General features: G+C 38.0%; 1 protein-coding gene across 1 annotated transcript in view; it reads left to right on the top strand.

Moving 5' to 3' along the window:
- Positions 1 to 1201: 1201 nt before the first annotated feature.
- LOC149000041 (DNA (cytosine-5)-methyltransferase CMT2-like) overlaps positions 1202 to 12736 on the top strand; it is a 53780-nt gene continuing 42245 nt past the window's right edge. Inside the window, 7 exon segments of the mRNA XM_089139804.1 lie at positions 1202 to 2307; positions 2309 to 2473; positions 3025 to 3056; positions 3142 to 3241; positions 11027 to 11134; positions 11248 to 11367; positions 11528 to 11621. Of these exon segments, the coding sequence (XP_088995930.1) occupies positions 1678 to 2307; positions 2309 to 2473; positions 3025 to 3056; positions 3142 to 3241; positions 11027 to 11134; positions 11248 to 11367; positions 11528 to 11621 (1249 nt within the window). The 5' untranslated portion in view covers positions 1202 to 1677.

Here is a 12736-nt window from a genome sequence, read left to right as displayed (position 1 = left end):
ATTGAGTTTATGTATATGATTTTCTTTAACAACCCAACACTCTGCACAGTACATCATTGCTGGTCGAATAATAGTCCTATAAAATTTTCCTTTAAGCTTTAATGGAATAAGCTGATCACATAAGACTCCAGAATCCTTGACACACCTCTCTACTTCATCTACACTATTTTAATTATTTGGAAAACATCATCCTCTATATCACCTCTTTTATTTATGATTGAACTTAAGTACCTAAAACAATCACTCTGAGGAATCTCTTTATCGTCAAGTATCATCACCTCATCGTTTACCCGATCATGATTATAATTACAAACTAGATATTCTGTATTTTGTCTACTTTAAAGCCTCTTGATTCAAAAGTTGCTTTCCATGATTCTAATTTGCTACTAAGAAATAGAAATGATGAAAAAAATGAGCCCTAAATGATAGGGTCGAAGAAGAAACAAATGGAATTCTATCACGATATGAGATGGTATTAGCAAAGTTCTCAACATCTTATGTTGAGAATGGCAAATTACATAAATACTCATCCTAGAAATTGTTTCACTTAAACTCAAACTCTTCCAATTTTTGCTACAAAATCGCATCACAACTTCGCAAGTATTCCTTACAGTAGAGTTTTCTATAAATCTCATCTTATGTTTTGAAACCAGAAACAAAAAGGTTTTATCAAAAGATTGTTTATGAGTTTTTTTGGAAGCATGAAAAACAAGAAAATGTTTTTCAGCAAGTTAGCAGGTGCTAAAGTATTTAGTGAGAATTAAAATGGATGACAATTAGATAAAAAAAATATCTCTAATTTTACATGAAATATAACCTGAAAAGAAGACATTGAGAGATCTAAGATCTATTATATGGAAAACAGTCTGAGAAATCAATTCCAATCGCTCATTCAACTTCTCCAATTGTAGTTGTCAACTTGGAATGGTTAGAGAGCATTGAGGAAACCGCATAACTGAAACAAATTTTTATGTGCTCTAATGGTGGCTCCCTTTCTACCAGAAAATAAAATAAAATAATAATACTGACAATAATGGTGGCTCCATTAAGCCCAACCGGCTTGAATACTAAAGTTAGATAATTTATTTCCCGCCAAAAGATTCAACGAATATTGAATGCACTAAAAGGGCAAAAAGAGGTTAAGAATTTTATTTTATCTTTTTTCGTTTTTTAATTTTTTATTTCGAGTATATATATTCACCAAACGTAGATAGTGCAGCTTCGGTGCAAGTGAACAGTTCTGGAGATCTGACGGGGAAATGATAAATCCTTGTTCATCTCTCCTTCACGCTAGGGTTTTAAGATTCCTCAATTTGGGGAAGAGGATGGATTGCGAGCTTAGCTTTTTTCTGGTAAAGGGGTTGCAAGCTTAGTTCGCGAGCTTGAAAAGATCAAGAATCATGGAGTCCTACCCAAGATTCGCCTCATTTGCTTCAGAATGGTTATCGCAGTGATCGATGGTAGAGAAATATTAAAGCTTCGGAAATGCCCAAGAAGGGTTCCCTGAGAGGTTCGTTAAGGATAACCTCTGTTTCTGGGTTCGATGCAAATGGCTCCTACGATGTCAGATTTAACAATGCCGGACCAAAAAGTCATGAAACAGTCTATTAAGAGCTGCTCGGCACTTTGATTGGCTGTTTCAGACGCGAACGGACCTTCAAGAAGCTAAATTTGACAATGTCGGAGGGAAGATCCCTGAGACGGTCTGGAAGATTATTGTCGTCGAGTGCATGTGTGGCTAATCCAATGCAGTCGGAGAAATATACTTCCAAGAAGCTAAAAGATTCGATTTTGATTGCTGATTCGGAGAAATTGGAGGAAAGATGCGTCAGACGGTCTCCGAGGATTAACTCTTCTGTGGAAGGGACTAGGAAAGGTGCTTGTAAGTCTCATGCAATGAAATTGGCTGCTAAAGAAACTGAAGTTCTTGTTTTGGATTCAGATACGTCAGAGGACAGATGCATGAGACGGTCGCCGAGGATATCTAAAGCACTGAAGGGGAATGGGGACAGTGGAAGAAATGTGACAGCTTCAGAGGAGAAACAGCCGGTGAAGAAGAGGAGTGCTTTGGTCGTAATTGTTGATCTGGAAACCATGGAGGGTCACTGCCTGAGACGGTCTCCGAGTAAACAGTTAGCTCCAGTGGGGTCTGGGGAAGGTGGACGTAAAGCTAACTCAGTAAAATTAGCAGATTTGCCTGAGAAACAGCTTTCAAAGAAACAGAAAGTCTCGGTTTGCAGTACTGGTTTGGCAACGCCGGAGGAAGGACGGTGGAGATGTTCTCGGAGGACATCCTTAGCTTCAGCAGGCGACAGAGAACAGTACCCAAAAGGTTAATTCAGAAAAGTTAGAAGGTCCAACTAATAAATGCTATGTTTCTAGGAAGATTAAAGAGAATGACTGTTTCTTTATTGGAGAACCAATTCCTTTTGATGAAGCTTGCAAAAGATGGCCTTGGCGCTACGATGGGAAGGTCTGGTTCATTTTATTGTTCTTGAATGGATGTGTTGCATATAAGTGACCACTAAAACTACCCCAGTTACTGTTGTTGATGCCTTTTCAATATCGAGTTTTATTTGAGTAAAACCGTTATTTTTATCTTCTGTAGAAATTGGAATGGTAGTGACATGGATAAATTCTTCTTTAATTCTCCATCTCTTACCAATTGATTTTACTTGAAAGATACATGCATGGTATACAAGTTTTGGTTATCATGCTATACTCTCTAGTAATCAATGGAAACCATCTTAAAGGAAAAACTAGAATCTTATATTGTGGCATGGGAAGCAGGTCACCAGGCGCCCCAATTGCTCTACAAAAGACTTTATATATTGTAGATGTCCTCCTTTGTTTTCATTATATTGATGGACCTAGACTATAGGCACACACTTATGAGTTTCAGCCTGAAATCATTTTGCCATATATCAGAATAAAAGTCAAATATGTAGAACGAAACTATGAAGATTTATTGTTTATCCATTGAAATATTGAGTGTAAGTCTTTTTCTTTTATATAATTTTGCAGGATAAAGGGAGCAAGGGTCAAAAAGCAGTTGAGTGAGTGATAGTCTAATATTTGTGTTTTGTGGTGTTTATAATCTTTCTTAGGCTTCTCAAAATAAAAATGTTTCTCTTTCTGCAGTGATAATGAAGATGAAATGATCTTAAATGTGAAATGTCATTATGCTCAAGCTGAAATTCTCAAGTGTGTTTTTGAAATTGGAGATTTTGCATATGTTAAGGTGACCTCTTTCTTTCTGTCGTTGTGAAGTGTCTACTTGTAAAATTAATTTAGTATGAAATTCCTTTTTTTTTTTTTTAATGAATAAATAAATATTTTCTCACCTTTCTTTCCGTCGTTGTGAAGTGTCTACTCATAAAATTAATTTAGTCTCAATTTTTTTTGAATAAATAAATAATTTCATTACCAAAAGGGGGGGGGGGGGGTGCGGCTGTGTGACAAACAACTGCAACCAGTTACAGTGCCCTATCAAAAAGATAGGGCATAAAAAAGAAGTGCAGGAGGGGGGGGGGTTTGCGGGGGTTGGGAGATGTCAATTAGCAACACAACAAGCACACTAGCTGGAGTCTGAAGTTCCACAGGGGGCATGATCACTAAAAGCCTTACTCAATGGCAAGGTTATTGGAGGGTGGAGCAGGGAATAAGCAATGTAGGGCCTGCTAGAGAGGGAGGGATACTAGGATCTCAATGGCAGAAGATGTGAAGGGGAGAGGGAAGGGTACAAAGGTGGGACCCAAGGGTGGGAGGATTAGAAAACTGGGCTTGTTGTACGAGGGAGGAGGTGAGGAAGGGGTCTACAAGGGCTCCTAGAGACAGTGGACAAGGTGGAATGTTAAATTAGTGACCATTGTGTAATTCACAGAAGACAAACTATAACATAGTTCTGACTTCTGATAACTCTAATACAGTGGGATGTTATCTAATCATGTGATATAATCAAGATTTGAGTCTTTTACCACTAGTTTGCTTCAATCAACATAGTCAACAGGCAGTCATAGGTAGCCAGGATTACCATTCCCACTTAATTATTTCATATATAGGGCTCTAACACAGCTAATCGTTCCATTCTGTTGTCCATTAAAGATTGAAGTTACTGGAACTCCATCAGTCCATCCATGGTGCTGTCATAGGATCGTTCCCGTGATGAGGTTAGTCTTAGGCTCTCTAGCATCTTAGTCAGAAGCTCCCTGCCCTCTTTTTTTTTTTATGGCTTATAGCAGAAGTCATAAGTGTGCACATCTAGCTGTCACAAACTAGGACTTAGTCTTACAATAGAAGAAGCAATGTCGAGGCTTAAATGTTGATGGTTTTGAGGGAAAACATAGCAGCAGTTTCAACTGTATGTACACTTTTTATTACTTCTGCAACTGAGAAATAGTATGACATGCTGATTTACCTTAAACACAAACGGTTTGCTCATAATGCAACTATGCTTTATTAATGCTAAACTAAAAATAGGAAAACAAGAATTATTTTCTTTATACAAAACTCATGCTGTAGCATAGAAAAAGTGAAGGTAAAAAAGCAAGACATCCTGATATATTTCAATTCACGTTAACTTCATTTTTAGAAATATTTGGGGATTTTTGGATTACTTCTTGTAGTCATTTCCTTTTTATGTTTTCACAGTTGGACTTTGATTTTAGATATAAAAAAACTTAGTTGGGGATCCAGTGCTGTCTTCTAGTCCATTTCGAGTGGGTCAAACTTGTCCATGAGTACTTTTGGAGCCGTCAGAATGGCTTTTTTTTTTCCCTGGATCAAGATGAATTTTTTTCTATCATACTTGAATTGGTGTTATGGTCGAAATATTGACTAGGTATTTTGATTTTTTAAGTTTCCAAGAACCAAGCCCAACTGGCACACCAAAGGGCTGGCTGAACCCTCAGAAAGGTATTTTGGTGTTTTCCCCACCCCCTTGAACACCAAAAGGGTCTGGTAAATTCGCTGATATTTGTAGGATCCTATCTACTTTTTGTTTTTCAATTGGATTGTGGGTACAGTCTTGGTCAGAGTTGGAGTGGTAGTTGGAATCCAATTTCCAAGTAGGATTCCTTCTGGAAATTCAATTACTTTGCAAGTTATTTTTTTATTTAGGAGATCTTTAGAAGACTCCTTTCTAGTTTATTATTAAGTAGTTGAGTTGCAAAGGGAATCCCAGTCCAAATTGGATTCCCTAGTTTGAGTCCAAGTAGGTTTCTTAATTAGTTAGAGTCCTAATTGCACTCTTTCAATGTAATGATGCTATAAGAACGCTCCTGTACCTTGTAATCAATGAATTGGAATCGTGGGTTCCAAGAGGGATCCCCATGGCTAAGTGTGTGAGAATTCTGCAATTGTTCATCTTCTTCTCAACTTCTGCAGCAGCCTAGAGTGAACTAGGCCACTTTCTGCAAGTGAGTACAATTCCCCGCTCTATTCCCAAGCCAAATCCCCAATCGTATAGCCCTCTTCCTTCCCTTCTTCTTCACTAGGATCGCACCTCTCTCTCTCTTTTCCTAGCTCTAAAACCCTAACTGCTCCTTATTTGAAGTTGCAGAATTCTCCAGCACTTCATCTTCTTCCTTGAAACCCTAAAACCCTAAAATGACTAGAAACCCAGTGATGCGTTTGGAATCTGCTCGACTACTGAAAGCCTGCAAAACAAGGTTAGATGCAGGCCAAGTCAGTATGACCAACACCTGAAGGACTCTGCAAATGCATAGAGCCTAAATACTAGATCTCAGAAAGAATTGATTGAATCAGTTACCTTGGCAGCGTGGCCCTGCTTAGATGCGGGGTATATATAGGGTTTGGCTCTAAGTAATGACCGTTAGATCTGTTAGGCTAGCTTCACCTAGAGTTGTCCGATTTAGGTATAGAGTTGGATTCCGTTTGGGAATCCCACAGTATCTCGCTTTCCTTCTAGGGAGGATTTATTTCTGTTTACGTCTCCCAAGTCTGTGGGGACAAGGGTTCCCTATATCACAAGGAATCTTCTTAGTATTCATCTCTAGCTTTTCGGAGTTGATTTCCTTGGCCCCGCAAGCCATTTTTGACGGTGACCCAACCATGGGCCCATCCGGTCTAGACTGAACCTGGTTTCTCAGCCCTTCCAGCTTATTTCTTGCTTATTACCCAGTATCTTCTAAACTCCTAACCCAAAGCCTAAACCCTTTTAGGACTAGTATCCCCACCCCCTACCTTAGCTTCGATCCAAACCTTAACCCGCATAAGAGTCCTAAACCCTATAGCGGACCTAATTCCACTTGGAAAAATTCTGCAGTTGCAGATTGTTAAAAACTGCATAATTGTCTCAAGTTTCCAGACCTAATTGTAGCCTAAGCATAACCCTAGACCTACTCACACGTCACAACTAGATCCAAACATGGGGAACCCAATCAGACCTAGTCACAGGGTTTCAACCCAAAACAGAAAGGATTTAAGCCCTGGTTTGCTGCTGGTTCAATTAGGAGGATCCTGAAGACTCTTACATGAGGACTGAACCCTTTGGTGCAGATGTCAGCCAACTGATCAGATGTCCTCAAAAAAGGGGTATATATGTAGCAAGAGTTGTCCTTCTCTTTGATGAAATGTCGACCCACCTCAATATATTTGTCCCACCATGTTGGATATTGTTGTGGGCTATATTTATAAGCTATAGAAGCCTTGTTATATAGGTGGGGTCTCCTAGGTGCTGCACTATTGAACCTTAGTAATGTAGATACCGAATTTGATTGATCAAAACAGTACCCAAATAGGACCTTTTCACAGGGAGACAATTGCAAATTTGATGGACTTAAAGTGAAAAATAATTTAGATGGGAAAGAGGGCTGAAACTAGAATGGTATTATAACGGGATGAATAGATCTTCAAATAGGGACGAAACTATAATGAAGAAAGTGACAATAACAATGTAACACGTAACACCCGGGCTTCACTCCGCAAGGTGGATCGATTGGATCGAACACCAACCTACCTTGATCAAACACGAGTTCTCCAAAGAGGAGGAATGCTAGCAAGCAATTTGATTTCAATTCATAAGTTGTGTCTTCACCACTTGCTTAAGTCTCTTTATATAGCATTCTAAAGAGACATAAACATTAATGGCAACATCCAACCACTAGCTAACACCACCTACCTATTAATAACTCAACTACCACCTAACTCTTGACAAAGGAGAACTCCTTTGACAATGAGTTCTCTTATTTTCAAACCAAAGCCCCTTTTATTGACTTTCCAAAAACTAGACTTAGGCTTAGGTCTAGACTATGAGGTTCAACATATGTGGGCTAACTTTAACCCACTAAAATAGCCCTAGCCCATGAAAACCATGGGCTGATTCAGGTGACAACTTTAGGCCTTTGATGGGCCTGACCCAATGGGCTTCTTCTTTTGTAAATATGTCTTCAATTCTGCATCAACTCTCCCCGGCTTGAAAACATTCGTCTCCGACGAATGAATGAATGACATGTAACGTTCATGCAAATCGGGATCGAGTTTCTTGAAATCATCAGCATGAATCCAAGTACTATCATGTCGTGGACGATTCTTCCATTTGACGAGGAAAGCATGGTATCCAGTGCCACGACAAGTGGTTTTGTAAGAGTCATCCAAAACCTCTTCAATGATGTCAGTGATTGGTGGCTTGAGTTGGGGTAGCCTCAACATTTGTTTAGTGTCTCCATCATCAGAGTGGTGTCCTACATAAAGATGTAAGTCAACCACGTTGAAGACATTGCTTATGTTCATTTCTTCTGGTAGCTCGAGTACATAAGCATTTGGTCCAATGCGTTTCAGCACCTTGTATGGACCCATCCCATCTTCTTTGGATGGAGTTTGTTGTTGACCCCATGTTGGAACCTTTCTGGGTTGACATTAGGGCTGCAATTGGGCCGGGCTTTTGCAATCCCAAGCCCAGTCCTATATGTTCTAATCTGAGCTCATTCCCGTCCTGACCCTAGTTCAGGGCCAAAGATATTGTCCTTGGCCCTAAGCCCTACAGGGCCAAGCCAAGCCCATTCCCGCTCCTAATTGGCCCTAATTGGGCCGGGTCGGGATGGGTTGGCCTTGATTGGCCCTGGCCCTAATTGGCCCTGACCTTGACCTTGATTGGCCTTGATCCTGATTAGCCCTGATTGACCCTGTCCCTGGCCCTAATTGGCCCTGACCCTAATTAGCCTTGTCCCTGGCCCTAATTGACCCTATCTTGGCCCTAGCCTTAATTGGTCATATTCTTGGACCTAAAATAACAAATTTAAATTCATAAAAATAATAATAATAATAATAATAAAAGTATCATAAGTAAACTAAAAATAAAATTCATAGAAATATAAGATGATTCAAGCTCATACAAAATGATAAAATAGTCAATAAGTTGATAGTGTTGCTTTAAACATAAATAAATTCATACTCCATAATTCTATATTGATCTCTAAAAGTCTCTCATTGCTTTGATGATGGAAATTGAAAACCTATCCCGTTACTTTGGTGATGGAAATTGAAAACCCTCCCATTGATATCCTTATTCAACCCCAAAAAAAAAAAAAAAAAAAAAATCATATTCAAAACTTTGTTAACAAGTAAACCAACGATAATTTAGTATTGATATTTTTTTCGTAGTTAAAGAAAATTATATTTTAGTTACAAACATAGCTATCTATCCTTAATAAGTTTTTTTTTTCTTCTCTCTAAAATATCACATTGGAGGCAAAAGAAAGATGTCAATATTCATGATGAGAAGTTGGGGTGTAGATTTGTTAGATATTAATTCTCTATATACTAACTTTTATTATTTATACTATATTATCTTGCCTTAGTCAAAAAAAAAAAAAAAATCAATGATTTTTTGGAACTAAAAATGACTTAATTCAAAAAATAAAAATAATATAAAAAGTGAACTCATAGTCTAATATTATCAAAATGGTTAAAGGTCAAAGTCGAGACTTATAGTTATATCAATGTTAATGTGAAGATTATGGTAAAAATCTAATACATGGTCAGGGTCAAATTAACATTAAGACTAGAGCCAAAATTAGGGTTATGATCGGGCCAAAACCAGGGTTATGATCAGGGTCAAATTAACATTGGTTATGAAGATATAATTTATTTTTATTAATTTTTTTACAAAACATGATCATGTTTTTAAAATTTGATAGGTGTCAAATATTCACCCATGTGGATTATAATTAATTCCTCTACATATGGGTGGAGGGTCCAAACTCAATGAGGGCCAAAATCATGGGCCTAGATCAAGGCCAAGATTAGGGCTAATATCAGGGCCAAGATCAGAGCCAGAATCAGGGCTAAGATCAGGGCCAAGATCAGGGCCAAAATCAGGGCCAGAATCAGGGCCAAGATTAGGGCCAGAATCAGGGCCGGGCCGGGATGGGCCAGAGAGTAATCCCAGGCCCGCCCTTGGCCCTAGTTCAGGGCCACAATATTTTGGCCCTAACTCGCCCTTAGGGCCAAGATCTTTAGCTCAAGCCCTATTTGGGCTCAGGGCTGCTTAGGGCGGGTCAGGGCCACCAGGGCCGAAGTTGCACCCCTAGTTGACATGAACCATCACCATGTCTCCCGGTTGAAGCTCCACATATCGTCGATGATGATCTGCTGTAGCCTTGTAGACATCATTGTTAAGAGCTATTCTTCGGCGAACATCAGCATGTACCTCTGTGATATGGCGCAAAAACTCGTCAGCCTCAATACTCACACGTGCTTGTGGTGGTAATGGAATGAGGTCTATAATCGCAGTCAAGGTTGAACTCCAAATAGAATCTCAAAAGGAGTACGACCTATCATACGATTAACTGAGTTGTTGTAAGCAAACTCAGCTATGTCGAGTATGGATGGCCATGTCTTCTCATAGTCACGAACCAAACACCTCAGTAAGTTTCCCAAGCTTCGATTCACCACTTCTGTCTGCCCGTCAGTTTGTGGATGGAATGCAGTTGAAAACTGTAACTTTGTGTTACTTTTCAGCCACAATGTCTTCCAAAAGTAGCTCATGAACTTGACGTCACGATCTGAGACAATGCTACTTGGTAGCCCATGTAGTCGTACAACCTCCTTAAAGAATAGCTTTGCAATGTAAGATGCATCAAAAGTCTTTCAACATGGTATAAAGTGAGCCATCTTTGAGAATCGGTCAACCACAACCATGATGGAGTCGGATTGCTCTTTTGTGGAGGGTAGCCCAAGTACGAAATCCATATTAATATCAATCCAAGGTGCATGAGGAATTGGTAATGGTGAGTACAAACCTGTATTTTGCTTGGTTCCCTTGGCTAGCTGACAGACTCTGCATCTCTTGATTACATGATCAACATCCTTTGCAATATGGGGCCAATAATACCGATCGGTAACTTGTATGATAGTCTTATCCCTGCCAAAGTGACCTCCCAAACCTCCGCCATGCACCTCCCGTATGATGTGATGTCGTAGGGAAGAATTGGAATGATTAAAGAGAAGCTAGGAGAAGGTAAGAGTTTTGAAGAGAAGTCAAGATGAGGAGGAAGAGAAAAGAAGAGATGAATTGTCTGACTGAATGAAGGAGGGAATAGATTTCTCTTTGCAATATTGATTTCCTAACATGATATTAGGTATCACATACACTTCCTTGGGAAGGCAGAAGGTATAACTTGTGAATGCAATGCATTCAGCAAGTTAATAAATGAGTGCCCAGAGCACCCTTATTACATAAAAACCAGATAGGGGCCATAGGGCCAAGAAATCAGATACAGCGTCAGTCTTCATTTGTTATGTTATTTTCTTGAGTCCACTTTCTATTGATGATTTTGATCTACATTAGTTTAATTTAATAAGAACTTGGTTGATTTTTACTATTCACTTGGCAAATGTAAGTTCGCTTTGGGATTTTTATGATTAAAAATTCATAATTTCTTTTTCATTTCCATGTGGGATGTTGAAGTTTGTCCTCATGATTGAGGTAACACTTTTTATAGGTCTTGGGATTTCTTCATCTTTACATGATTTATTAACACAGTAACACTGAAGTATCTTCTAGGGAAAGGAAGGGGGACCAAATTATGTGGGAAAGATCTTAGAGTTTTTCAAGACAATGGATGGAGAAGATTACTTTAGGGTTCAATGGTTCTTTCGAGCTGAGGACACGGTGAGAATGTTGATTATGTTGACTTTCATTTGACCATTTGATGATTTCTTTTTGTGCTTACTATTCCTCTCTTTTTTCCCCCTTTTTTTCTTTCTCTTTTAAACTTTCCACAGGTTATGAAAGACCAAGCTGAGTTCCATGACAAGAAGCGCCTATTTTTCTCTGATCTAGTGAATGATAACATATTAAATTGCATTGTTTCAAAAGTCAAGATCGTACAAGTAGCACCTAGTGTATGCTTCAGTTTTTATTTTGAATTTTCATTGTAGTAATTTTAGTTTTGGATGCATGGTTATGTTGTAAACTTGTAATGCATTTTTTAAAAGTTTCCATTTCTTGCTATGTTAAACCTTTTAGTAATGTATTTTCTTTTTGAATTTTTTTCTTTTGCAGGTAGACTTAAAATCCAAACATATTCCACCATGTGACTTTTACTTTGATATGAAATACTCTGTAGACTATTCAACATTTTGTACCATCGTGGATGGTAAGAATAATAGTGTTTATTACTTTTACTTTGATATGAAATGCTCCGTGGACTGTTCAACATTTTGTACCATCGTGGATGGTAAGAATAATAGTGTTTATTATGGTTTATTACAACACTATGACTTATCAAATAGTGCTTAGTCATGTTATTAATTTATTTATTTTCATCAAATATTCATGAATATAGAGAACATTTTGGAAGCGAACCATCTTGGATGGTAAGAATAATAGTGTTTATTGTGGTTTGTTACAATGCTAAGACTTATCAAATAGTGCTTAGTCATGATATTAAAGTATGTATTTTCATAAAATATTCATGAATATAGAGAACATTTTGGAAGCAAAACCCAATACCTATGGGTTACTTAGCTTTAGATTTAGAGATTGAATAATATTTAGCATAGGTTAGATTAGCATATTGGAACATTAAATCCTTCAAGGGCTAAAAGTTCAGAGAAGGTAGACAGAATGAGGAGAAGAAGGATTAATATTGCCAAGGGCAATAAAGCTAAGTGGTTGGATAATTTTGTACCTTTGTAAAAGGGAGATTAAAGTAATTGTTAATATGAGCTCTAGAGTATTTTGGGTTTATATAATTTTGAAATTTTGGTTAGTTGTATGTGTTGAAGGGGTTGAAGAATCCTGACTTGTGTCTAAAGGACACAACAAGAGCTTTTTTTATACTTGCAACTTGCTAAATACATAACAAATTAAATCTTCCTAGTGTGGGAATCTTATAAGAAAAATAAGATCCTAGCAAATCTAATCCCAATAAGGAAAGAACAGAAAAGGAAAGTACAACAACAACAACAATAAGCCTTGTCCCAACTAAATGGGGTCGGCTATATGGATTCTTGCCTTCCAATCAGTTTTGTCTTTCAATGCTCCCCCTTAAGTCGGTTGGATATTTGAGAAACAAAAACTCGTATTTTGAATTATTTGATTTATTAGATTTTGAATTTTTATGAATTTCGTTTCGTTTTCAGCAATTAATGGAATATAAATTGGCGAAAAAAGATATGACTGTACCAGCTACAAGAAAAGACCTTATGATAGTCATAGATATTTATCATGCCCAACTTGCCAATGATACTATTGAACACCTTGGTACTC

The sequence above is a fragment of the Hakea prostrata genome, chromosome 11, assembly GCF_041222555.1.
Source record: "Hakea prostrata isolate BN-2017 chromosome 11, UWA_Hpros_2, whole genome shotgun sequence".
Taxonomy (NCBI): Eukaryota; Viridiplantae; Streptophyta; class Magnoliopsida; order Proteales; family Proteaceae; genus Hakea; species Hakea prostrata.
This window is presented reverse-complemented; position numbering and strand designations above follow the sequence as displayed.